The sequence below is a fragment of the Bos indicus x Bos taurus genome, chromosome 4 (assembly GCF_003369695.1).
Source record: "Bos indicus x Bos taurus breed Angus x Brahman F1 hybrid chromosome 4, Bos_hybrid_MaternalHap_v2.0, whole genome shotgun sequence".
Classification (NCBI taxonomy): Eukaryota; Metazoa; Chordata; class Mammalia; order Artiodactyla; family Bovidae; genus Bos; species Bos indicus x Bos taurus.
The window spans coordinates 112,080,730-112,107,811 of NC_040079.1; the positions used below are offsets into that span (position 1 = coordinate 112,080,730).

At 47.7% G+C, this 27,082-nt stretch overlaps 1 protein-coding gene across 2 annotated transcripts in view; it reads left to right on the forward strand.

Moving 5' to 3' along the window:
• Positions 1-4,721: 4,721 nt before the first annotated feature.
• UPP1 (uridine phosphorylase 1) overlaps positions 4,722-27,082 on the forward strand; it is a 28,530-nt gene continuing 6,169 nt past the window's right edge. Inside the window, exons 1-2 of one of the 2 annotated variants that reach the window (XM_027540233.1) lie at positions 4,722-4,826; positions 20,313-20,377. In XM_027540233.1, coding sequence (XP_027396034.1) covers positions 20,334-20,377 — 44 coding nt within the window. In that variant the 5' untranslated portion in view covers positions 4,722-4,826; positions 20,313-20,333. Of the gene's footprint in view, positions 4,827-5,100; positions 5,238-20,312; positions 20,378-27,082 lie in introns of those variants that run through there. The other variant, XM_027540232.1, reaches the window with a different exon arrangement.

Here is a 27,082-nt window from a genome sequence, read left to right on the forward strand (position 1 = left end):
AACACCACAGTTCAAAAGCATCAATTCTTCGGTGCTCAGCCTTCTTCACAGTCCAACTCTCACATCCATACATGACCACAGGAAAAACCATAGCCTTGACTAGACGAACCTTTGTTGGCAAAGTAACGTCTCTGCTTTTGAATATGCTATCTACGTTGGTCATAACTTTCCTTCCAAGGAGTAAGCATCTTTTAATTTCATGGCTGCAGTCACCATCTGTAGTGATTTTGGAGCCCAGAAAAATAAAGTCTGACACTGTTTCCACTGTTTCCCCATCTATTTCCCATGAAGTGGTGGGACAGGATGCCATGATCTTCGTTTTCTGAATGTTGAGCTTTAAGCCAACTTTCTCACTCTCCACTTTCACTTTCATCAAGAGGCTTTTTAGTTCCTCTTCACTTTCTGCCATAAGGGTGGTGTCATCTGCATATCTGAGGTTATTGATATTTCTCCCGGCAATCTTGATTCCAGCTTGTCAACGAGGGACAGGGGAGATACAAAAGCCTGTTATGATTGGTAGGTTTGCTGCAGAGAGAAGCCAGTTCTGACTCCATGTTGAAAACTATTTCTTTAACTTGCCTTTCATTGCTCTTGTTCTCTTCTTTTTTGTAACCATTCACAGGTGGACAGGGTCAGATTATCATTTTATGAGCTGAACAGACACTTTAGTCAGGCAGAGGGGCAGGGTCCTTTGAGGCAGGCCATTATGTACGATTATAATAACAAGAGCAACGAAAGGCAAGTTAAAGAAATAGTTTTCAACATGGGGTCAGAACTGGCTTCTCTCTGCAGCAAACCTACCAATCATAACAGGCTTTTGTATCTCCCCTGTCCCTCGCTGACCCCTGCAGAACGGGCATTTTCCCATCTGAGGGATGACTTCAGAAAGTCACCAGTCAGCACACAGCACAGCCAAGGTCACCAGGGGAAAAGTCACTATGGATTGAGCACCAGTTAAAAAATTAACTGACTATTCCTGAGCGGCACAGTGAAGGATTTCTGTGTGAGACAATGGTTTAGAATGAGGTAGAAAGCGACGAGGACGAAGGCTCTGCAGGCAGAGCTGTGGGGATACTGCTGGGCCCTCTGCGCCTTTGGTGAGGTGTCCCAGAGGGGACATTCAGGCTGGTGGCCGGGGGCGGGGGCTGCTGCCCTTGGCTGTGCACCCCGCACAGCACTTCCGCTAATGCCCCTTTTCAGCAGGGGGCACGAGCCTGTCAGCAGGCAGCATCAATTTGGGGACTGGGGGCGCTCTGATGTTTGGGTGGGTGAGTGGTCTTGTCACCTAGTCCAAGCTCGCTCTGTTAGGCACTAAGTAAAAGGTGCTCAGTTGTGTCCGACTCTCTGCAACCCCATGGATGATACAGTCCAGGGAATTCTCCAGGCCAGAATCCTGCAGTGGGTATCCTTTCCCTTCTCCAGGGGATCTTCCCAACTCAGAGATCGAATCCAGGTCTCCCGCATTGCAGGTGGATTCTTTACCAGATGAGACACCAGGGAAGCCCAAGACTACTGGAGTGGGTAGTCTATCCCTTCTCCAGGGGATTGTCCCGACCCAGGAATCAAACCAGGGTGTCCTGAATTGCAGGTGGATTCTTTACCAGTTGAGACACCAGGGAATCCCCACAGGGCAGCCGATTAACTGAGAGACAAGATGCTGAGGCAAGGAATAGGACTTTATTCGGAAAGCCGGCTGACCAAGAAGATGGCAAACAAATGTCTGAAAATAACCATCTTACGGGGGGTCTGGAGGCCAGATTCTTTTTATAGAACAGAGAGGGAGAGGAGGTGAACAAATAAAGTAAAAAGGCCATTAAGTTTGCAAATATCTCCTGGAATGGCAAGCCCAGGAAAGGGATGTGTTAATTTCTTCCTTCCTCCCATCCACAGGTGGACAGCATCTGAAAAAAGGCATTTTAACAGTCAGGCAGAGGAGCAGGATTCTTGGTATGAGCAGCCGTTATGTATGATTATAATAATAAAAGCAACAGAAAGCAAATCAGAAACAGTTCCAACCCAAATCAGGATTGGCTCATCCCTGCCACAGCCTGAGAACTCTGTGGGTGACACAGAGTTACCTGCCCCCTCCACTGTGTGCAGGGAGGGGGGCTCTTCTCCTCTGTTCTGTCTCATGAGCAATCAAACGCTGGCTGTGCCCCACTATGTTGTTTCATGACCTCCTGATGGGGCTTGCCAGCTATTTGGAAAACACTGTTCTTTGGGGTTTCCACCTTCACTCAGTGAGGCATCCAGGGCAGCCCCGGGATGGACAGGGACTTGGGGAGTGGACCCAAGCAGCAGGAAGCCTCACTGAGTATCTCTGAAATACTATCAGGTTTAAGAGAATCCGGCTTTGAAATTAGTCTGGGGTTGCCCTTACTCCTTGGGAGAAAAGTTATGACCAACCTAGATAGCATATTGAAAAGCAGAGACGTTACTTTGCCAACAAAGGTCCATCTAGTCAAGGCTATGGTTTTTCCAGTGGTCATGTATGGATGTGAGAGTTGGATTGTGAAGAAAGCTGAACGCCAAAGAATTGATGCCTTTGAACTGTGGTGTTGGAGAAGACTCTTGAGAGTCCCTTGGACTGCAAGGAGATCCAACCAGTCCATTCTAAATGAGATCCGTCCTGGGTGTTCTTTGGAAGGAATGATGCTAAAGCTGAAACTCCAGTACTTTGGCCACCTCATGCGAAGAGTTGACTCATTGGAAAAGACTCTGATGCTGGGAGGGATTGGGGGCAGGAAGAGAAGGGGATGACAGAGAATGAGATAGCTGGATGGCATCACTGACTCGATGGACGTGAGTCTGAGTGAACTCTGGGAGTTGGTGATGGACAGGGAGGCCTGGTGTGCTGTGCTTCATGGGGTCGCAAAGAGTCGGACATGACTGAGCGACTGAACTGAACTGGGCTTCCCTGGTGGCTCAGATGGTAAAGAATCTGTCTGCAATGTAGGAGACCTGGGTTTGATCCCTGAGTCAGGAAGGTCTCCTGGAGAAAAAGTGGCAACACACTCCAGTATTCTTGCCTGGAGAATTCCCATGGATGGAGGAGCCTGGCAGGCTACAGTCCACGGGATCGTAGAGTCAGACACATGCATGACTGAATAACTAACACTGCTTTAACCTTTGGTGAGCCCGACTGAGGGTGTGTCACACTTGGTGTAGTCTGCCCTTCTAAGGAAGACAGATTCTGCAGAATCAGGAGGAGTTCTCTGAAGGCGTCCAAGTGGGTGGGGTGGACTGGGATGGTGACTGCTGGCTGTCCTTAGCTTTGCTGGCTGTAGGGGCAGCGCTGGAGCTGGTCGGGGTGTTGCAGAGAAGCCAATTCTGACTCCATGTTGGAAACATTTTTAGACTTGCTTTAAGTTGCTTTTGTTATTATAATTATACACAATAGCCTGCCTCTGAGGACCCTGCACTTCTGCCAGACTGTAAATTAAAGTGTCCTTGTTCAGCCCATAGAAATAATCTGTCCCCGCCCACCTGTGAATAACTTCAACAAAAAGAAAAGATTAACATACCCCTTTCAAAGGCTCTCATTTCTGGAGATGTTTTACAAGACTGAAGACCCTTTCACTTTACTTCCCCACTGCCTCTTCCTCTCTGCTCTGCCTTTTGACTTCAGATTCTGATTGCTTCTCTCACAGGCTCTGTAAAAGAACCTGGCATCTAAGCCCCCACAAAATGGTTATTTGGAGACGTGAGTTGGCCATCTTCTTGGTCAGTCTGCTTTGGCTTTCCAAATAAAGTCCTATTCCTTGCCTCAACACCTCCTCTCTCATTGGCCTGTCCTGCAGCAAGCAGAGTGTGAGCCTGGACTCAGGAAACAGGCTTGACTGGGTTCATCTGTATGTTTTAGAAATGGCTGGAGACAACTTGTTTCCAGGTGTCATATTTACCAGGTTCTAACTTAACAGAAGGAAAGTTATGACCAACCTAGATAGTATATTGAAAAGCAGAGATACTACTTTGCCAACAAAGGTCCGTCTAGTCAAGGCTATGGTTTTTCCAGTGGTCATGTATGGATGTGAGAGTTGGACTATGAAGAAAGCTGAGCGCTGAAGAATTGATGCTTTTGAACTGTGGTATTGGAGAAGACTCTTGAGAGTCCCTTGGACTGCAAGGAGATCCAACCAGTCCATTCTGAAGGAGATCAGCCCTGGGATTTCTTTGGAAGGACTGATGCTAAAGCTGAAACTCCAATACTTTGGCCACCTCAGGTGAAAAGTTAACTCACTGGAAAAGACCCTGATGCTGGGAGGGATTGGGGTCAGGAGAAGAACGGGATGACAGAGGATGAGATGGCTGGATGGCATCACCGACTCGATGGACATGAGTTTGAGTGAACTCCGGGAGTTGGTGATGGACAGGGAGGCCTGGTGTGCTGTGCTTCATGGGGTCGCAAAGAGTCGGACACGACTGAGCGACTGAACTGAACTGAACAGATTGTTAAGTCCTTGGTGTTTGGTTTTCTGGCTCAAGTGCAGCCTGTTGGAAAGAAAAGGACTTCATCTCGCAGGGATAGCAGGCCACTGCGTGCACTCCCCAGAGGCCTGGGGCTCCTGGGGGGGCGGGGCGGTGGGGTGCCTCCCAGGTCCCCTAGTGACAGGACTGGCAGGACCGCCTGCGCTGGCTGGAGGCCGGGAGGCAGTTCCGCTGCCTCAGCCGGTGGCTCTGAATGAATGAGTCATTTCCTCCCGCCCTCCCGGGCGCTACTAGGACCAGGCGAGTCCCAGAGTGAACCCGGGCCAGAGAGACCCAGGGGACCACCTTTGGCCTGTGGGGCCCACTCTCATCCCCAGCCCAACGCTAGCTCCACACCGGTAACTCTGGCACTCGCCCCAGACAATCCGCCTGCCCCACGCTTGCACTCGGGGTGGGTTCCCGCAGATACCCTGGCTCCGGCCGGAGCGGTGACCTCGGGGGGTCACCTCTGTCCCCTAAGTCTCTGCTGTCAGGAGGGGAAGAAGCCGCAGGGAGGTGTCGTGGGCGGGACGAGTGGCTTAATGAGTAAGCGGTTGGTCTCCGGTCACTCGCCGTCGCCCGCAGCGCAGCAGGAAACCCGCCGGGGGTGGGGCGGGGGCGCCGGGATGGGAGGAGCTGCGGGCCGGCGGGCGGGGACCCCCGGGAGGCCTGACTCCACCAGCTCCCCAGTACCTCCCGGCACAGGTCGGGCAGTCTCTGCGCGGGGAGCCTCGGTGGCCGGAGTCCAGTTTTCGGGAATCACCCTGCCGGTAAGGCGACTCGGTGCGAGGACGCAGGGCCATCGGCGGGGAGGGTGCGCGGGTACGATGTGCCGGGAGAGCGCACGGGGAGCGAGTGCGCGGAGCGAGCGCGGGGAGGGCGTGCTCCGAGGGTGTGCGGGGAGGATGCCCCGGGAGGAGGTGCGGGGAGACCGTGCGGGGAGACCGTGCGAGGAGGACGTGACAGGAGGGTGTGCGGGGAGGGCGCGCGCAGAGGAAGTGCGGGGAGGATGTTCCGGGAAGGTGTGCTGAGAGAGCGCGCGCGGAGGACGTGACAGGAGGGTGTGCGGGGAGGGCGCGCGCGGAGAATGTGACAGGAGGGTGTGCGGGGAGGATGCTCCGGGAGGATGTGCGGGGAGGACGTGACGGGAGAGCGCGCGGGGAGGACGTGACGGGAGAGCGCGCGGGGAGGACGTGACGGGAAAGTGTGCGGGGAGGATGTGCGGGACCGAGGGCGCTCATCTTTGCCTCCGCCGTTGGGGTGTCGGGGCTCCGCCAAGATGCTGGGTCCACCCGGTGCATGAGATGCGCAGTCCAAACCGAACGAGATAGATCCCGGGACACCTGGAGCGTCCCCTTCTCGCGAGGGGCGACGTTTTGGAGAAAGACTGTTACCAGACCTTCAGAGTTAAAATGAACCCAAGTGTGTGCGTTGAGCCAACAGATTAAGTGTCACAGCGTAAAATACTGGCGTCAAGGTGTCAGGCAGGTCAAAAGAGAAAACTTCACAGTTAAAGTACCTGACAAATATGATTTGCACCGGGGAGCGGGTCTGTTTGCCGCTCTTGAAAGCGGCCGGTTGCTTTTAAGACGGGCGTGTGGGGGCGCCTCCCCAGCTCTGGGGTCTGGGCGTGTCCAGGTAAGTCAGAGTCCCCGCCCGCAGCCTTCTCCTACCCGCTCTTTCCCAGCCCTGGCCGTCTTTCGCTTTCCTCGCCAGAGGTCGGCTCTGCCCTGGGCAGTTCCCGGCTGATGGTGACTTGCAGAGAAACCCCCTCTGAAATCCAGGCTGGAATGGGGCCATATGCTGTTAGCTGGCTCCAGGCGTAGTGACTCTGCGCTCTGAACTCTTCGGCTGTTTTCCGTCCTCCCGGCTGCCTCTCCGTCCCCTTGCCCTGGTCTCCCTTCGCAAGTCTTACCCCCCCTTGCTGTGTTTCCGGGTCAGAGACCTTTGATTCCATTCATTGGCTGTGACCCTGGCTTTTAAAAGATTTGCACTTTCCCTGAATAGAAAGAACCATCGCCCAGTGGGTTTCCCACCCTGCCAACCCCTCCCAGGACTGCCTTGCCTTTCTCTCGGGCTGCCTGACTCTTAGCAGAGGGCCCCCTCTCCCACTTCTGGGTCAATTCCACCCCCCTCCTCCGGCCCCACCTTTCAGAGGCCAAACTGACCTTTTAGTTGTCTTTCTGCATTCGCTTGAAGACTGCAGACTAATTCAAACAGGTTTATCAGACATGAATTATATTTTTTATTCCAGTACTCTCAACTCTGGTAGGCATTGAAGTAGCACTTTAGTTGAAACAAAGTAGTTATTCTTTACATTGGCTTTTGTCCAAGTGAACTTTCTCATTGTCCTAAAATTAAAAAAATTTTTTAAACAGAACAAATATACAACAAGAAAGTGAAACTTTCAGTTTTTCTGCTTCCTAAAGATAAAGGGCTTCCCTCATAGCTCAGTCAGTAAAGAATGCAATGCAGGAGACCTGGGTTTGATCCCTGGGTCCGGAAGATCCTCTGGAGAAGGAAATGGCAATCCACTCCAGTACTCTTGCCTGGAAAATCCCATGGACAGAGGAGCCTGATGGGCTACAGTCCATGGAGCCACAAGAGTCAGACACGACTTAGCAACTAAACCATGAAAGACAAACCCTGAACATCTTTCTTGTCTCCCCTCCCTCCTTCCTCTCATATACACACACATTTGCTTTTGAAATATGTTCATTCAAAAAAAATATATAAACGTTTACACACTAATCTATATGCCCAAAGTAATCCGCCTGTCTGAGTTGGATTAAATAGGTTAAAACTAAAATAAAACAGAACAACAACAAACACAAAACAAGAAAACCAAAACCAGCTGCCAGCTGGAGGGCTTTTTGATTTTGCAAGTTGGATTTAGCAGAGCTAGAGTGAGGACCCAGTTAAGGAAGTGGTGCTGGTGGTTTAGTCGCTAAGTCGTGTCTGACTCTTGCAACCCCATGGACTGTAGCCCACCAGGCCCCTCTGTCCATGGGATTCTCCAGGCAAGAATACTGGAGTGGGTTGCTATTTCTTTCTCCAGGGGATCTTCCCGACCCAGGAATAGAACCTAGATCTCCTGCACTGCAGGCAGATTCTTTACCAACTGATCTCTAAGGGAAGCCCCTGTAAGGAAGGGGTGGGGTCAAACTAGGTTACATCCTGTCTCACAGAAGAACAACAGGCAGTGGAGAAATGGAAACACTCTCTGGACAGCCCTCAGTTAGGAACCAGAGTGTGAATTTCAGAACCTTTGCATTCTCTGCACTGATGGTTGGCAAGAAGGTGAATGATAGCCTCCTGTATCTCATGTGGAAATGTTGCCAAGCTCTTGGCTCCCACTCCACCAATGCTGAATAGAAAGATGGAGACAGTTTGGAGGAAATAGAAGTGACTTTATTCCCATTTGCTGGGCAAGGGGGAGAACACAGCAGGCTAGCACCTCAAGTACTATGCCCCGCTTCTGGCGGAACCGAGAGACTTAAGAGCCTGGGTCTCGTCGTTTAGGATAGATGATAAGGCTCACAGTGATGAAGGTCTTGCCTTCTTGCATTATTTCAAAACAGTCACAGCTGGCAAAAGGCTGCCTGGTAATTGGGTCCATTTGTCTCTGGGTTATGAGCTTTCCTGGTGGCTCAGCTGGTAAAGAATCTGCCAACAATGTGGGAGACCTGGGTTCAATTCCTGGGTTGGGAAGACCCCTTGTAGAAAGGGAAAGGCTACCCACTCCAGTATTCTGGCCTGGAGAATTCCATGGACTGTATATTCCAGTCAGTCAGTCAGTCAGTTCAGTCACTCAGTCATGTCTGACTCTTTGCGACCCCATGGACTACAGCACACCAGGCCTCCCTGTCCATCACCAACTCCCGGAGTTTACTCAAACTCATGTCCATCGAGTCGGTGATGCCATCCAGCCATCTCATCCTCTGTTGTTCCCTTCTCCTCCTGCCCTCAATCTTTCCCAGCATAAGGGTCTTTTCCAACCAGTCAGTTATTTGCATCAGCTGGCCAAAATATTGGAGTTTTCAGCTTCAGCATCAGTCCTTCCAATGAATATTCAGGACTGAGCTCCTTTAGGACTGACTGGTTTGATCTCCTTGCAGTCCAAGGGACTCTCAAGAGTCTTCTCCAACACCCCAGTTCAAAAGCATCAATTCATCAGCGCTCAGCTTTCCTTATAGTACAACTTTCACATCCATACATGACCACCGGGAAAACCATAGCTTTGACTAGATGGACCTTTGTCGGCAAAGTAATGTGTCTGCTTTTTAATATGCTGCCTAGATTGGTCATAACTTTTCTTCCAAGAAGCAAGCATCTTTTAATTTCATGACTGCAGTGATTTTGGAGCCCAAGAAAATAAAGTCTCTCATTGTTTCCCCATCTATTTGCCATGAAGTGATGGGACCTAATGTCATGATCTTAGTTTTTTGAATGTTGAGTTTTAAGACAACTTTTTCACTTTCATCAAGAGGCTCTTTAGTTCTTTGATTTCTTCCATAAGGGTGGTATCATCCACATATCTGAGGTTATTGATGTTTCTCCCAGCAATCTTGATTCCAGCTTGTGCTTCACCCAACCCAGCATTTCTCATGATGTCTTCTGCATATTAGTTAAACAAGCAGGTGACAATATACAGCCTTGACAGACTCCTTTACCAATTTGGAACCAGTCTGTTGTTCCACGTCCAGTTCTAACTGTTGCTTCCGGACCTGCATACAGATTTCTCAGGAGGCTGGTCAGGTGGTCTGGTATTCCTGTCTCTAAGGATTTGGCATAGTCAATAAAGTAGAAGTAGATGTTTTTCTGGAATTCTCTTGCTTTTTCGATAATCCAACTGATGTTGGCAATTTGATTTGTGGTTCCTCTGCCTTTTCTAAATCCAGCTTGAACATCTGGAAGTTCACAGTTCAGGTACTGTTGAAGCCTGGCTTGGAGAATTTTGAGCATTACTTTACTAGCATGCTGCTGCTGCTGCTGCTGCTGCTAAGTCACTTCAGTTGTGTCTGACTCTGTGTGACCTCATAGACGGCAGCCCACCAGGCTCCCCCGTCCCTGGGATTCTCCAGGCAAGAACACTGGAGTAGGTTGCCATTTCCTTCTCCAATGCATGAAAGTGAAAAGTGAATGTGAAGTCACTCAGTCGTGTCCGACTCTTTGCGACCCCATGGACTGCAGCCTACCAGGCTCCTCTGTCCATGGGATTTTCCAGGCAAGAACACTGGAGTAAGTTGCCATTTCCTTCTCCAATGCATGAAAGTGAAAAGTGAATGTGAAGTCGCTCAGTCGTGTCCAACTATTTGCGGCCACATGGACTGCAGCCCACCAGGCTCCTCTGTCCATGGGATTTTCCAGGCAAGAGTACTGGGATGGGGTGCCATCGTGTGGTAGTTTGAGCATTCTTTGGCATTGCCCTTCTTTGGGATTGGAATGAAAACTGACCTTTTCCATTCCTGTGACCACTGCTGAGTTGTCCAAATTTGCTGGCGTATTGAGTGCAGCACTTTTCACAGCATCATCTTTTTAGGATTTGAAATAGCTCAACTGGAATTCCATCACCTTCACTAGCTTTGTGCCCATCTTTGCATGAAATGTCCCCTTGGTATCGCTAATTTTCTTGAAGAGATCTCTAGACTTTCCCATTCTGTTGTTTTCCTCTATTTCTTTGCATTGATCACTGAGGAAGGCTTTCCTATCTCTCCTTGCTATTCTTTGGAACTCTGCATTTAAATGGGTATATCTTTCCTTTTTTCCTTTGCCTTTGCTTGTCTTCTTTTCATGGCTATTTGTAAGGCCTCCTCAGACAGCCATTTTGCTTTTTTGCATTTCTTTTTCTTGGGGATGGTCATGATCCCTGCCTCCTGTACAATGCCATGAACCTCCATCCATAGTTCATCAGGCACTCTGTCTATCAGATCTAGTCCCTTAAATCTATTTCTCACTTCCACTGTATATTCGTAAGGGATTTGATTTAGGTTGTACCTGAATGGTCTAGTGGTTTTCCCTACTTTGTTCAATTTAAGTCTGAATTTGGTAATAAGGAGTTCATGATCTGAGCCACAGTCAGCTTCCAGTCTTGTTTTTGCTGACTGTATAGAGCTTCTCCATCTTTGTCTGGAAAGAATATAATCAATCTGACTTCGGTGTTGACCACCTGGTGAACGTCCATGTGTAGAGTTATGTCTTGTGTTGTTGGAAGAGGGTGTTTGCTATGACCAGTGTGTTCTTTTGGCAAAACTCTGTTAGCCTTTGCCCTGCTTCATTCTGTACTCCAAGGCCAAATTTTCCTGTTACTCCAGATGTTTCTTGACTTCCTACTGTATAGTCCACGGGGTCAGAAAGAGTTGGACACAACTGAGCGACTTTCACTTTCAGTTTATTGGCCTGCAACTGTCTTTCTGCAATGCAGAAAGCTACAAGGGTTGATGTATTGCATGGGAGCGCAGGGAATGTAAGCACCTGCAGGCCGTAGTTTATGGAGTTAAGGGTGGTAGGTTGGCTTTGTGAAGTAGAAATCTCGTTACAGGCAGCACAGATTCTCTGCAGTTAAAGCAGAGCCAGGAGTGATTAACTCTTTCGGCACTCTGCTTCCTCTCTAGCCTGCTCACTGCTCCCTTTACTTTCCTTGTTCTCAGGAGAGAAAAACTTCCTATCTATTTTTGCTGCAATAGAAACAAAGAGTAGTTCTGAGCAATTAATGATTTTAAAAAGAACAAAAAGGGAGGGAACCAGCAACCCTTTTCAGGCACGAGAAGTCACTGTAGCAAAGACCAGAAAGCAGTCATAAAGACCCCAGTTCTGTTCCAGAGGTAAAGATCATCCTGGTGAATATTCTTGAGCTGTTTTGCCCAAACCCACTCAAGGGCTCAACCAGCAGATGAGCCTCAGGAATAGCGATGCTGACCTGTGCTGACCCCCGAGATGTGCTCAGCAGGTGCCTAGATCTTGTCAACCTAAAGCGGATTTAAGAAGGGGGCCCCTTCCAGAGCCCGAGAGTGGGCTCTTGTCTAGAACTCAGAAATGAATTGTGCGAGGAAATGCGCATGCTGACAGAGCAAGAGACTTTCTTTATTGGGAAGGGGCGCCTGGGCAGAGAGCCGCAGGGTAAGGGAGGGAACCCAGGAGAGCTACTCTGCTGGATGGCTCCTAGTCTCGGGTTTTATGGTGATAGGTTTAGTTTCCGGGGTGTCTTTGGCCAGTCATTCTGACTCAGAGTCCTTCCTGGTGGTGCACGCCTTGCTCACCCAAGATGGATTCCAATGAGAAGGATTCTGGGAGGTCGGTGGGAGATGTGGGGTCGCCTTTGATCTTTCCTGAATTCTTCTGGTGGGTGGTGTTTGTTCTTTGTACCTTACCAGGACCTCCTGTCATAAAATAACTCTCGGCAGATGGTTACTGCGGTGCCTGGCCAGCAGGAGCAGTTTCCATCTGTTTCTCCTAACAGTGACTTTGCCTCTTAGTGCTAAACTCTCTGCTCTTCGGGCAAGATTGCTGCTGGTTTTGCACATACACAGGATGCTGGAGTGTGTTATCCACTGGGCAAGGGCACCTAGGACTCCACTCTACAGGGAAGGTCACACATGCCCTTTGGTGAACACACGTGCCCTTTGGTGAACACACGTGCACCCTTGGCTTAGGCCATCCCATTCTGCTACTGGGGGAGACAGCGCTTTGAGGGCTAACTCCCTGTCTCTTTGCTTGTTACCAGTAGTAAACGCTCCTGCTTTAACCAAAGGCTCCTGGTGTGTTCAGAGGTTCCGCACCCCTGGCATTGGGTCCATTGAGTCCCCTAGCAGTCGGCAAAGAGTCGACAGGACTGAGACAACAACAATCAGGAACCCTCCTGCTCACAGCAAAGCCTGGGACCTGCGAGCCCAGAGCCAGGTTCTGAGGTCTCTGGGAGGCAGGACCTCTGGGCTTGGAATCTAGTGGAACCCTCCTGTTTAGAGAACAGAGGTTTCCTAGAAAGTGAGAGGGGCCGTCTTCAGAACACCTGCAGCCCTTGGGACAATGTTAGAAGAAATGTTTTCTAAAACTGACTCCAGGACAACCACATCCTCAGGTGCAGGGTCTAACCCATGGAGCCCGCCCTGCTGTGGGAAAGCCATCGGCTCTTCTGGAAGCCCTGTACCAGCTGACCATACTGGACCACTGACCAGTGAGCATACTATCACCCTGAGCCCTGCTGACCCTAGTTAGATCAGACCTGTGAATGACAAGAGTTGAAAGTCAGTGCTTCCCCAGCAACCGATCCCTAATTCCTACCTTCTCCTTGTCCACAAGCACTTCCACCTTGGGTGATGCCTGTGGGCATCTTGTATGGGAAGCCGGCGCCTCTGATGAAACATTCAGGTTGGTACATCATGTGGCCTTCCTTCCCTGCAAATCCACTGGACACAGGCATCCCTTACAGCTTCATCTGAATGCCACCTTCCAGCCCTTAGGATTCACCTCCTGGATCCAGGATGCACCAAACTTTCCTGTTGTGATTGCATCTCTGCTCACCCTCTGTGCACAGATCACATGTTGGGGAAGAAAAACTTCTATCCATTTAGATTCTATTCTTGTTGTTCAGTTGCTAAGTCTTCCGCATAGAAGTTAAATAAAGAAAGTGAAAGTGAAGTCACTCAGTCATGTCTGACTTTGCGACCCCACAGACTGTTGCCTACCAAGCTCCTCTGTCCATGGGATTTTCCAGGTAATAGTACTGGAGTGGATTGCCATTTCCTTCTCCAGGGGATCTTCCCAACCCAGGGATCAAACCCAGGTCTCCTGCATTGTAGGCAGATGCTTTACCATCTGAGCCACCAGGGAAGTCGTTAAATAAGCAGGGTGACAATATACAGCCTTGGTGTACTCCTTTCCCAAATTTGAACCAGTTCGTTGTTGAATGTCTGGTTCTAACCGTTGCTTCTTGAACTGCATACAGGTTTCTGAGGAGACAGGTAAGATGGTTTGGTATTCCCATCTCTTTAAGAATTTTCCCACAGTTTGTTGTGATCCACACGGTCAAAGGTTTTAGCATAGTGAGTGAAGCAGAAGTAGCTGCTTTTCTGGAATTCTCTTGCTTTTTCTATGATCCAACAGATGGCAATTTGATCTCTGGTTCCTCTGCTTTTTCTAATCCTACCTGGTACATCTGGAAGTTCTCAGTTCATGTACTGCTGAAGCCTTGCTTGAAGGATTTTGAGCATTACCTTGCTAGCATGTGAAATGAGCACAATTGTAAGGTAGTTTGAACATTCTTTGGCATTGCCCTTCTTTGGGCAATGATTCTATTCTTGGAGACTGCAAATTAAAAAGACAGGTTACCAAGAGAACAGACAGATTTGAATTTACATGTGTATGGGAGAATTCAGAGACAAATGCAGTCTTAGGAGGTGGTTAAAATCCGGGGCTTATATACCATCTTAATGGAGGTGGGGAGAGGCAGAGAGGCACTTGGGAGAGAAAATGCCTTCTTAGAAGAGGGTGGGGCAGGAAGGGCACTTATGCAAACACCGAGGACCTTGGAGAGAGAAGTAGTCACTTGAGAGAGATGAGCAATAAGACAGGACAATATCTGTTTGGGTTTTTTCAGAGAAGAGGAGATTAGTTTTTTCTAGGAGGGGTAGTGACACGTTTGGAAAGTCCCAAGGTTCAGGCATGTAAGGGTTTTCAGGACCTCAAAGTCTTGAGAACAGAATAGTTGTTAGGTAACAATGGCTTATTCTGGAGCCCTTTGTGTGGATCTCATATGAAAGCCTCTGAGTGTCATTCACTGCGTCCAAGATTTCAGAGCCCTCAGTCACCTCCAGGATGGGGTCACGTTGGTGGTGACACCTGGCCACCCTTGCGCCTGGTCCCTGACCAGCGCCCAAGTCACCCCTCTCCACCCCGAGCCCGCTGAGCTGCTTGGGTCTGCATCCTCCACATGTCTCATGGGTTCAGGTCTCCTCGCTGTGAATACTGTTTGTCCTGTCCTCTCTCGGCTGCATCTTTCCTGGCTATTTCTAGGAATCTGGGATCATTAAGAAACAACTGGTTCCTCACGTTGAACTAGAGAAGTTTGTGCCTTTACCTGGCTCTCCCTAGGCCAACAGGCATTGGAGTTCATGTTCACACATGTTTACTACACTGGACTCAGAGTCCTGCATCTTGTCCTCTCTCTACACACACAACACGTGCTGATACAAACCTTAACAGGTACACCTGTTGGTGATTTTACTTGAATGACTAATGAGTGCAATTCTTAGCACCTTCTCCTATCTTACAGATAAATAGGAAGGCATTGTAGTTGTTCAGTTGCTAAGTTGTGTCCAACTCTTTGTGACCCCATGGACTGCCGCACACCAGACTTCACCATCTCCTGGAGTTTGCTCAAGCTCATGTTCACTTAGTTGGTGATGATATCCAACTATCTCATCCTCTGTTACCCCCTTCTCCTGCCTTCAATTTTCCCCAGCATCAGGGTCTTCTCTATGAGTCTGCTCTTCGAATCAGGTGGCCAAAGTATTGGAGTTATAGCTTTATCATCAGTCCTTCCAATGAATATTCAGGGTTGATTTCCTTTAGGATTGACTTGCTTGATCTCTTGACTGTCCAAGGGACTCTGAAGAGTCTTGTCCAACACCACAGTTGGGAAGCATCAGTTCTTCAGCACTCAGCCTGTTTTATGGTTCAGCTCACATTTGTACATGACTATTGGAAAAACCATAGCTTTGACTATATGGACTTTTGTCAGCAAAGTGATGTCTCTGCTATTTAATATGCTGTTTAGGTTTGTCATAGCTTTCCTTCCAAGAAGGAAGCATCTTTTAATTCCATGGCTGCAGTCACTGTCCACAGTGATTTTGGAGCCCAAGAAAATAATCAGGCTTTAGTATAGTGAGTGAAGCAGAAGTAGGTGTTTTTTCTGGAATTCTCTTGCTTTTTCTATGACCCAATGAATGTTGGCAATTTGATCTCTGTTCCTCTGCCACTTCTAAATCCATCTTGTACATCTGGAAGTTCTCTATTTACGTACTGCTGAAGCCTAGCTTGAAGGGTTTTGAGCATTACCTTGCTAGCATGTGAAATGAACACAATTGTATGGTAGTTTGAATCTTCTTTGGCTTTGCCCTTCTTTGGGATGAAAGCTGCTGACCTTTTCCAGTCCCATGGTCATTTCTGGGTTTTCCAAATTTGCTTTCATATTGAGTGCAGAACTTTAACAGCATCATCTTTTAGAATTTTAAATAGTTCATCTAGAATTCTGTCACCTCCACTAGCTTTGTTTGTAGTAATGTTTCCTAAGGCCCACTTGACTTCACACACCAGGATGTCTGGCTCTAGGTGAGTGACCAAACCATCATGGTTATCTGGGTCATTAAAACCTTTTTTTGTATTGTTCTGTTTATTCTTGCCACCTCTTAATATCTTCTGCTTCTGTTAGGTCCTTGCCATTTCTGTCCTTTATTGAGCCCATCTTTGGATGAAATATTCCCTTGCTATCTCCAATTGTCTTGAGATCTATAGTCTTTCCAATTCTATTGTTTTCCTCTACTTTGCATTGTTCACTTAAGGGCTTCTTATCTCTCTTCTCTGGAACTCTGCATTCAGATGGGTATAGCTTTCCCTTCCTCCCTTGCCTTTTGCTTCTGAGTTACTAAAAAGGTAAAGTAAAAGTATGAGGCAAGCACCTGAATTCCCCCTGACATTTCCGCTCCGGCCACAGCTGTACTGGGTTAATAGGGGTGGGCAGCACCGGGTGGCACCTTTTGTGGGTGGACAGCACTGTGGTGCTGATTCAGTGCTAGCATTTCTCTGCCACGGAGGAAATGAAGTGGGTGCCACACAAGTATTGACCTGGGGTGATGCCCAGGCTGAACGTCAGTTGTACAACATCAAGGGTGTGTCCTTAGGAAATACATAAGCATATTGTCTGTTGGAAGAAACAGGTGCATGATAGCATTAATTCAGTACAGCAAATGAAAAAGCAGTTGTCAGAAATGTTCCCTAAATTCTCTGAATGAGCTTGCCTATGATGACTTCTAGTTACACTGCACAAGGACTTCCCTGGTGACTCAGATGGTAAAGACTCCCTGCAATGCAGGAGATGTGGGTTCTATCCCTGGGTTGGGGAGATCTGGAGAAGGAAATGGCAACCCACTGCAGTATTCTTGCCTGGAAAATCCCATGGGCAGAGGAGCCTGGCAGGCTACAGTCCATAGTGTTGCAAAGAGTCGGACAGGACTGTGAGACTTAAACTTCCAACGCTCTTTAAGTTGTGACCTGAGTTGAACCAACTGCAGTGCACCCTGGTGGGCTCCCTCTCTCTTTGTCTGCATTAACCCCAGGGGGACAGACTTTGGCCTCGATGGTGAAGGACCTATTTTCTGATTCCTTTGATGGCTGGAAAAAAATAATGCATCTTCTTGACAAAAAATAAAACACCACCACACAACTTAAAAGTTGGGAATTAAGTTTTGTTTGATGGACTTACTGAGGACTTAGGTCTGGGGAACAGCCTTTCAGGTAGCTGTGAGGAATGCTCCAAAGAGATAAGAGTGGACCCAGGATATATAGGAGTTCTGCTGAGAGCAAAACAAAAGCCAGACGTTTAAGTTGAACATCAGAAGATTACAGCCAATCGCAGAAACCAGACATCTCAAGTTAATGATCTCAGCGCTTTTCTATGTATGGGAAGATGTAAGAGGCTGGGCTTCTTGAAATCATTCACCTGATGTTCATCTTAACCACCTAGGGCCAACGTCTTGTTTTTCTCCATCCTGAGTTTCCTGGGGTGCACCATGGGGATGGCTGCCTTGGCTGAGGACTTGGTGGAGGCAACATTGTTTACAGCAGTGGCTGGTGACATCCTTTTACCCACAAGCTTCACATACACATTAAAAGATTTATTTATTTGGCTGCACCAGGTCTTAGCTGCAGCCTGTGGGATGGAGTTCCCCAACCAGGGCCCCTGCATGGGGAGCTCGAAGTCTTTGCCACTGGGCCACGGGGAGTCCCCTATACATTTTTATTAACTTGAAAATTTCTTCTGAACTTCCACCTTCACATGGTTCCCTGAGTGGTTATTCTTACGCATCACCAGGGTCTCCTTTTACAGAAGTGGGGCACTCACTTTGTTGGTGGCCTGCAGAATAAGGGTGAGTCTGAGTGAGCAACCAGTCTGCCTGTGACAGCGGTGTGGCTCTTGGACCCCGTCTGTTCCAGCTGGTCTGAGGGCAAGTGAATTGAGAGAGGGGAGGGACTTCCTTCACCCCCTCCCCATCTTTGACCTTTCACTGGGTGAGTGGGGTAGCCATATCATTTATCCTCCACACCCAGCTCCTTCTGAGAGTGACATACGGCTCTGGTGGTTGTACCAGGATTCCTTAGGCAAACGTGCATGCATGCTCACTCCACCTGAACATCTTAAGATATTTAGTGAGGAAGTTACCAATTACAACATTGCAAAGGCTGTAATCTTCTCTGCACAAAGTTGGTTAAATAAAGCTTTCTTGTCGGCAAAGCCAGGACCTGGCCCCAGGAGGAGTTGTCTTGGGGGTGGGGAGCTCACAGCCTGGAGGGGAACACCTGTCAGGCACTAAACTGAGTCTAGGAAGCCTACCACACTTCAGGAAGGAGCTGAGGTCCAGGGTGGCAGAGGGCAAGGATAAGACAGAGAAAATGCATGCTCTGCTTCAGAGGGAAGCAAAGAACTGGGCTAGAGAGTAACACTAGCAAGTCCAGACAGGATGCCTTCTCTGTGGCTAAGTTTCAATTCCTGGAAAATAGGGATGGATTCTCCCTGAGGACCCCTGGGCTACCCTCTGAAATCTGTGATTCAGCTGCCGCCCTGTGGGAAGGCACCTCTCACCCTTCCTCTTTCCCATACCCGCCTCCCCCATACGACCCCCAGAGGAAGAGCTGGCAGACCAGAGGGGGCAGATTGCAGGAGGAGGTGACTGACTCTCCATGACCCTCTGCCCGACTTCATCTCTCAGGGGACAGTGAGGGCCAATAAGGAAGGCTGTGGGCTGGTGCTCCGGAAGACGTGTCTGCACTTACTACAGACAATGAGATGGATCCCAGAGGGGCGGTAGCTGCTGCCTGCAGGGTGCACGTGACAAGAGTGGTGTTTCCTGGATGCCAGGCTTCTTCAGAAACTGGGCTGTCTGCGTCTCATTTCATCCATCTGCCTGCTGGATGCTGTAAAGGCAAACTATGCCCTTAAGAGTTTGATCACTGAGCACAATTCTGATTTGTTTTCCCCACACCATCAAGCAGTTCTCCACACCAGCTCCTACACCATCAGGGAGTCCTACAGTTGGACTCAGTTCTGACACTGTCTACCTGGGGACAGTGTCAGACTCCACAGGCTAGGGGCTCAGTCCAACAAGACTGTCCGCCTTCCCCAACCCCAAGCCCTGCACTCCCATCACAAGTCTGGGTTGTCACCTGGCTATGGATGGGAGGTTCCCAACAACCACCCTGCCCTGCCCAACTTGGGTACAATCAATTTGTGATGGACTCAGGCTGCTGGGCTTCCCAGGTGGCACCAGGTTTAAAGAACCCGCCTGCCAATGCAGAAGACCTAGAAGACACAGATTCGATCCCTGGGTCAGGAAAATCCTCTGCAGGAGGGCACAGCAACACGCTCCAGTATTGTCTGGAAAATTCCATGGGCAGAGGAACCTAGCGGGCTACAGTCCATAGGGTTGCAAAGAGTCAGACATGACTGAAGTGACTTAGCACGCATACATGCACAGGCTGGCAATTCCTGAGAAGCGTCCTATAAATGCTAAGGGAGGATGAAGTCCAGGTGAGGAGAGACAAGGTAACTCTCCAGAAAAATCTGTGCCCCAGACCCAATTATGATCATATTCTTTGGTCTTCAGCATTTTCTAAAAATGGTCAAAATTTAACTGTGTAACAGCAGCCATCGATCCTTTTCTCCAAAAGGAGACCTTCTGGGTTTTCGCTTGGTGGGTTTGGTTTTCTGATAAGTGGCTGGTGGGGTTCCAGGTTGAGAGCCTGAGCTGGGGGTGCTGGCGGTGGCTCCATGCAGAATCCACTCACCGTGTTCACCTCTGGCAGATCCTCAGGCTCAGCTCTGCAGTGTCAGTGAGATAACTCTGGTTACCTCTCATGGCCTTCCCTTCTTCCCACTCTGAGTTGGAGCAGGGCGGAGGGTTGATCCATACCTGCCCCAGGTCCTTCCCTTCCCTCCATGGCAGGCTCTGGAGAGCTGCTGCCTTTGCTTGCTCCCTTCCTGCCCTGAGCTGGAGGAGAGTTAAGATTCTAGAAGGATGAGGCAGCCCGGTGTAGTCCGCTGGGTCAGGGCTGTCTTGCCCCGGGGATTGCATGAGACGCCAGCCCACACTCTGGGTATATTTCCGCCAGCTGCTCTCTGAAATTAGCAGCCTTCCTGGTTGTTCCGTGCTGGCATGTGATGCAGAAATGTAGGATTCCTCTCGAAGGCGCTGGCCTTCCACAGGTTAACGTGGCCTTGCTGACTGAGCGACAGTGGTTCCTATTGGGAGGATTAACTAGTGTTCAAATAATTAAGCAAGGAGCCCACTGGACCATGGTGGCTCTAATGCTGAGGCAGCCCGTGTCAGCAAACTGAAATCTAAGCGATAAATGCTTCAAGGCTGCAAATTCAAAACAATACGGACAACCATCACACACAGCCGTCTGGGCCTCTTGCTGCGGCCGTCAGTCACCTACTCGCTTTGCTCCCACCTTCTCTCCGTGGGTCGCTCTCCAGCTCCCTGGGTGACCACGGACTGCGATCGCTGTGCCCTCAGATGAACTCCTAAAATGTTCACTATTACCTTCTCACAGACTCTGCCGTCTTCTCCTAGGGTCCTGCCTCAGCTGAGGGAATGGCCTCCACCGCGGCTGAAACGGAGAAGCCGGAAGATCACAAGTAAGGTGACCTGCGTGCTGCCTGGCCTAGGCTGGTGGGGATGACCTCGAGCCCACAGGAGCTGAGGCGTGTGGACACTTTGGTTCTTGGGTCTGAGGCCGAGCGGGGTCTGGGGGACTGAACGCTGGGTTGGCTGGCAGCTGAGCTGGCTGAGAACGCCTGGCACCTGGTGCCGGGCACAGCTTGTAGCCTTGGAGTGTTTGTCCCTCAAGGATTCAAGTGCTCAGACCTGTATCCAGTGGGGTTTCCTTACTCCTGGGCACTCTTTGTTTTGTTTTTTGGTGAGCTAAATTTTATCTGGGGCAAAAAGAGGACCGCAGCCTGGAAGGCAGCCTCAGATAGCTCTGAGAGGCCACTCCAAAGACGCCGTTGGGGAAGGTCAATACATAAGATTTCGGGGAAGGGGGAGCTCAATGCAATCCAATGATTACTTTATAAGAAGCTTTCTCCTCTTGGACACTTTCTGAGTCACAGTCCCTGCTGCCCTCCCAGCTCTCTTGGTTCTGACTTTCAAACACTTTCCTTATTTCTTTCCAGTTGTTCATTATCCACTGTATGAATCACATGGCCACTCTTTTATGTATATTAGTGCATTGCTGGTACTGATGAAAAAAAATTAATAGTCAATATGAGAAAAAAAAGGAAAATTATATTCCAGTTAGCCTGAGAATTATAACCCAGGAGATGGCTTTTCAAAAAGCTCTAAGGACTGTTTTGCCCAAAAGAGGTCAACGGTTTTGAGACAAAGTGTAGTAACATCAAAGGGTGTATTACTGGGGCTCCTCAGGTGGTGCTTGTGGTAAAGAATCCACCTGCCAGTGCAGGAGATGTCCGAAACGGGTTCAATCTCTGGGTCGGGAAGATCCCCTGGAGAAGGGCATGGCAACCTCCTCTGGTACTCTTGCCTGGAGAATCCCATGGTCAGAGGAGTCTGGCAGGCTATAGTCCATAGGGTCACAAAGAGTCACGACTGAAGAGACTTAGCATGCCTGCATGCACGCACACACGACATATTACTGACAGTTTACACAATCCAGATACACGTCCACAGAGCAGTGAGTCATGGGTTGTCATGACCCCTCACAAGATTAAGGAGGAAGATGACAGCTAAAAAATTTATGGCGTTTTGATTCCACTTGTTTGACTTAGTATGAATAGAATGCTAGATTTGTAATTTATGTATCAATGGCACCCCACTCCAATAATCTTGCCTGGAAAACCCCATGGACAGAGGAGCCTGTTGGGCTGCAGTCCATGGGGTCGCTAAGAGTCGGACATGACTGAGCGACTTCACTTTCACTTTTCACTTCCATGCACTGGAGAAGGAAATGGCAACCCACTCTGGTGTTCTTGCCTAGAGAATCCCAGGGACGGGGGAGCCTGGTGGGCCGCCATCTATGGGGTCGCACAGAGTTGCATAGACACGACTGAAGTGACTTAGCAGCAGCAGCATTCACTCAAAACTTTGATATAGTTCCATGTATTTTGGCATCGGTATTACTGCTAAATGTCTAGAAAGTTTGTTACCTTGGTGATTTAAAAAAAATTTAAATGAAGCTTGAAAGTTCTAATTCAATTTTGAGAATATGAAGAAATACTATGTTATAAAAAAATATCTAGGAAATGTGTTATACAGTATTGTTAACTAAAGTAGAGATTTTGTTTAAATCTAACAAAATTTTATGCTAGTGTCCATTGTTTTCATCCCTTATTCAAGATTCATGTGTTCAGTTGCACTGAGCAGCTTCAGCTGCATGCAACAAATTCTGGTAAATTCTCTTTTCATTTTTATTCTGTTACAAATATTTTCTAATTTTCCTTTTTATAGTTTCTTAGATACACACATCATTTAAAATGGACATTTAATTTCCAAATACATGGGATTTTTAAAGTATCTTTGCTATTAATTTCTCATTAAATGCTTTCTTCTCTGCAATCAGCCCCTGTGTTTCTTTAGTCTCCTAACTTTATTGAGACTTCCAATGGCTAAGTCAAAGATCTCTGTCGGTAAATGTCACATTGCACTTGAAAATGTGGGTTATTTTGAAATATCTTTTGATACTAATTTCTAACATAATTCCACAGTAATAAGAGAACAGACTCTGTATGATTTCAATACTTTTAGACCTAAAGGCCATCCAGTAAGAGAGGAGAAACCCACCAAGTTAACCTAGGAGTACTGGACAGAGGTAATTGGCCACGAACTCAGCAATTAGTTTGACTTTTGAAACTTAAAAATGACTGAGCCCAAGGAAGAAATACTTCTGGTTTATAAGCAAAAGTGTGAGCAATTATTAAAGTAATTAGCTTACAGGCCTGGTCTGGCATCTTGGATCAGATGTCTACTTCAGATATCATAATTTTCTTGCCCTGGTCTGGCAGTATTAATCTTAATCAAAGTCTAAGGAAGCCTAATAGAGTCCCTTCCAAAAGTCCTTTATCTGATGTCTTTCCCACATGTATAATCCCCTGGTTGCAGGCCATGGTACATGTGGTCTTCGTTCAAAGATAGATTACTGTAATAAGCTTCAGAAACAAACTGTACCATAATGTAGCACAGCAACAAGGAGTCATCTGAGAAATGCATCCTAGGCAGTAAATACAGACCTCAATTAGTAATTATTAATTAATTTTATTACCTGATAAAGCTGATGAGAAGGGAAGAGTTTCCAATTTCTGGAGAGATCAGGTAGAAAAGATAACTGTCTGAATTGTACTTACTAACGTGTAATTTACCAAATTTCTGTAATTAGCTTGAGGGGAAGAGTTTCCCTGTGTCTGGAAAACAGGTCCAGTGGTTAGAACTCTGAGCCTCCAGTGAAGGGGTCACGTGTTCAATCCCTGGTTGGGAAACTAAGGTCCCATAAGCTGCTGAGCAAGGCAAAAAACAAAATGAGCAACTCCCCCCATCAAAAAAGTAAATAAATAAAAACCACCGACCAGGAAGTGAATCCAAGTCCTGGTAGTGAAGGTGCCAAGTCCCAACCACTGGACTGCTAGGGAACCAGAAAGTTCTTGCTATGGAATCTTTTTGAAGATGAAGCTGTCTATAAATGACAAATGACTTAAAAAGGCAAGGTTAAAGGTCTGATTACATTGTATTTGGTAAAGAAACTTGGCTATTTCTGTGACATACAAAATTTTAACATAATAACTACAATTATGATTGTAAACATTATCAGGATGTACGAGATTCTAAGGAGTGGCATATAATTTCTAGAACATGTATATTAGTAATACTTAACCCACACAATGTAACCTAAGATTATTTACCACAACAATGCTGCCCATGTAATTTAACATACCAAATAAGCCTCATGAGTTTAATTTTACTCTCTCTGAGATGCTTCAGGGGTCCTTTCTGAAGAATCCCAAAGTCAACTTCAGGGAGAATTTGGGAAGTCTGTCAAAATAGTAAAAAAGTTTTAAAACACTTGGTCAAATAGGACCTTAGGTCACTGTGGAACAATACTTAATTCACTTAACCAAAGTGAGAGCACAATCTTTCAAAAGCAAATACAGCTCACCTGAAAGGCAAAGACGTACAATCCAGTAGGGAAAACGGCTCGATATTCCAAGAGAACTTTATTTTTTAAACATTAAAAAAAAATACGTATTCATTTTTCACTTATTTAACTGCATTGCATCTTAGTTGTGGCATGTTGGGAGCTAGTTCCCTGACCAGTGATCGAACCTGGACCCCCTACATTGGGAGCATAGCGTCTTAGCCACAGGACCACCAGGAACGTCCCTCCAAGAAAACTTTATTCTCTTAGCACAGAGAGAAAACCAAGCTTCAGTTTCATATCAATTACTCTTAGTAACAAAATATACTTAATTGAATTCAGTCCTACCTCACTATACATAAAACTCTTTTCTCAGGATTCCCTTCTAAGAAGGGCTCCTTGGTTCTCTTCTTGGAGGTTCCTCAGGAGGTCCTCTGGAGCCTCACACAGGTTGGTCACCTGCTCACGTCCTAATCCCACATGGACACCTGCCCTTTCCTTCCTTCCCTGCAGAGTCTTTGGCCCATTTTCAATTTTGGGGGCTGCCCCGGGAATGGCACTTGCAGAGATAACTTTACTTGAAATAGTAGGGTCCTGAGTGCTTCCTATCATTGACAGCCAAACACACCCTGTCCCCACTGTCCTCTCCCTGACCTCTGCCCCCAAGTTGAGGACCCTGGGGGCTGATGGAGTGGGGATACTGTGAAATAAAGGCTGGAGAAGGGGACCTGGGCACCAGGTGAGGTGCAGTGACCCCTCCTTTGGTTTCAGAGTCCCTTCCTCATCTGCCAGCCCCTTTTTTAGAAAATGTTTATTTGTATTTATTTGGCTGTGCTGAATCTTAGTTGCAGCACGTGAGATCTGTCTTAGTTGGCACATGCAGGATCTCATTACCTGACCAGGGATTGAAGCCCAGGCCCTCTGCATTGGGAGCATGGAGTCTTAGCCACTTGTTCACCAGGGAAGTCTCTCTGCCTGTTTCTTGAGCATGCGACCCTAGACATCTGGGCCAGTTTGTCCAATAGCCATGTTTTTCCCTCCCTGCTGATAAACCCCTGGAATCATAAGTCAGGTTTCATTCCTTTTGCATGCCACCCATTTCTTTTACAGAGTAGGTGCTCAACGAATATTTGTTAAATAAAGTGACAGAATAAAGGAAGATACAGTCAAGTTTGAAACTGTGTGTAGGCTAGAGGAACAGTTTTCCATTAATATGTCTTTTACTTGTTATTTTTAAATCCTTTTTAAAAATGGAGTATAATCTTTAAAAAATTGAATCACTATGGTAGACCTGACTCTATTACAACACTGCGGGTCAATTAAGCCTCAGTAACAAAAGTAAGTCTGGGCTTGTTCTGTTCGCTATTATGTCTCCAGAATTACACCCTATTTCCTTCTCTTCCTGGAATGAAAGAGGAAAGAAAGCTTTTGTATTTTGAAATAAGTGACAAAGTTGTTTGGTCACATCCTGTTTTGTCAGTTCCGATGCTTGCCTAGTAACGCTTCTGTTTGTAGTCTGTCTTGTGAACATCCTGAAGGAGGCCAAGAACCATAATTGTAGTAAAACAATTACCTTTAAAGGAGCTTCAGATGCTGTGATTGTGTTGCGACTTCAGAATTTCAGCTTGGCCTGGAGATTCAGAAGGCATTCAGGGAAAGCTTGGGATTTGTCCCCGCTGGATTTGGTCCCCTGGAAAGAGACCCCCTGCCCCAGGAGGGTGGGCTTGGCTGGGACTGGTTGGGGTCCAGCACAGACTGTGGCTTGGGCAGGTGGCCTCTTCTGAGTAAGACTCTCCCATCTCTGCCCCAGGGCCGTCCCGTGAGCCAGCCATCAGCACCTCCCCTTTAGAAAAAGATCTGTCTCTCTTTAATATTTTGTTTGCGTCTTTAAAATTTTTTTTTAATTTTTTTCACTTGATGATAATTTTTATTGACATGTCTTAACACAAAAAATAATGCATTTGCATTGCAGAAAAATGTTTACCTCTTTTTGTATTGCTTCTCGACACTGTTGGGCTGTGAATTAACTTGGATGCCATTCTAAGGAAATAGGAGGGAAATGTGAGAAGGGAAAGGAAGAAGTGATGAGATGCAGAAAACAGAGGAGCAAACACCTTTGGTCTAGAGCCTGGTCTAGAGCGAGGACCAGTGGATGCCAGGAAAACAGGGGCTAGAGACAGCAGAGGAGGTGGCCTGGGTCAGTCGCATTGTTGTGTTTACAAATCCCAGGATGCTTAGACCTTCTCCTGGATGTTTTTTTCTCACAGTTAGATTGAGAAGGAAATGTGATCAGTGGGTTCTGAGCAGAAAGTCTGACTCAGAAGGAAGAAATAGAAGGTCCTAACTGCTGTGAACTGGGGCCCCATGCTGCCTCCCTCTTTGCCCCTGGCACTGGGCAGCACACTTGTGTTTGGGATCTGGAAGGCACAGGTGTAGAAGGAGGTGTGTCTAAGGCTGCAGATGCAATCTAGACCTCGGCATCATGTTTATAAAAATAAAGTTTTATTGGAACACATCCATACCCATCTGCATGTTGTCTGTGGCCACTTTGATGTGACAACAGCAGGGTTGAGAAGAGGCGATGGAGCCCATATGACCTTCAGGGGAAAAAATATTTACCATTTGGTCTTTTTTGGGAAATGTTTGCTGACCCCTACTGCCAGCTAGCAGTGTACCGTCCAAGAGAAATACAATGCAAACCACACAAAGTTTCAAGCAGCTGCAGAGAAAAAAACAAAATGAAAAGATGTCTTTTCTCATCACTCTCTTTTGATGGTTGTACCAGCTAAGTGCTGGCTAATGGCAAGGAAAGGAAAAGGAAAGGCGTCAGATTGGAAAAGCCATCTCTGAGTGGGAGGATTATAGGCCATTTTTTTACTTTTATTTCCATGCATATTTCCTGTGATAAGTATATTATTTTTAACACAAAGCCACATTTACATGTTGAGTGAGCTTGAGTTGGGTAGCAACTGGCTACACTCTTTATAGAGTGAATTGGCATTTTGAGCTTTGTATACCATTCGGTGCTCTTGTGAGTTCTGTCTGATCACCCTCCAAAACCAGCCCTGGAAGTGAAGAGGGGGTGAAGGGGAGGAGTGGGGGGAACTCAGATGGAGCAGAAGCCTCTGTAGGTTGGGGTTGTCCCGCTGCTGGGTTCCACGTGCCTCTCTGGCACAGAGCGCCTCAGTGGTCCAGTTGG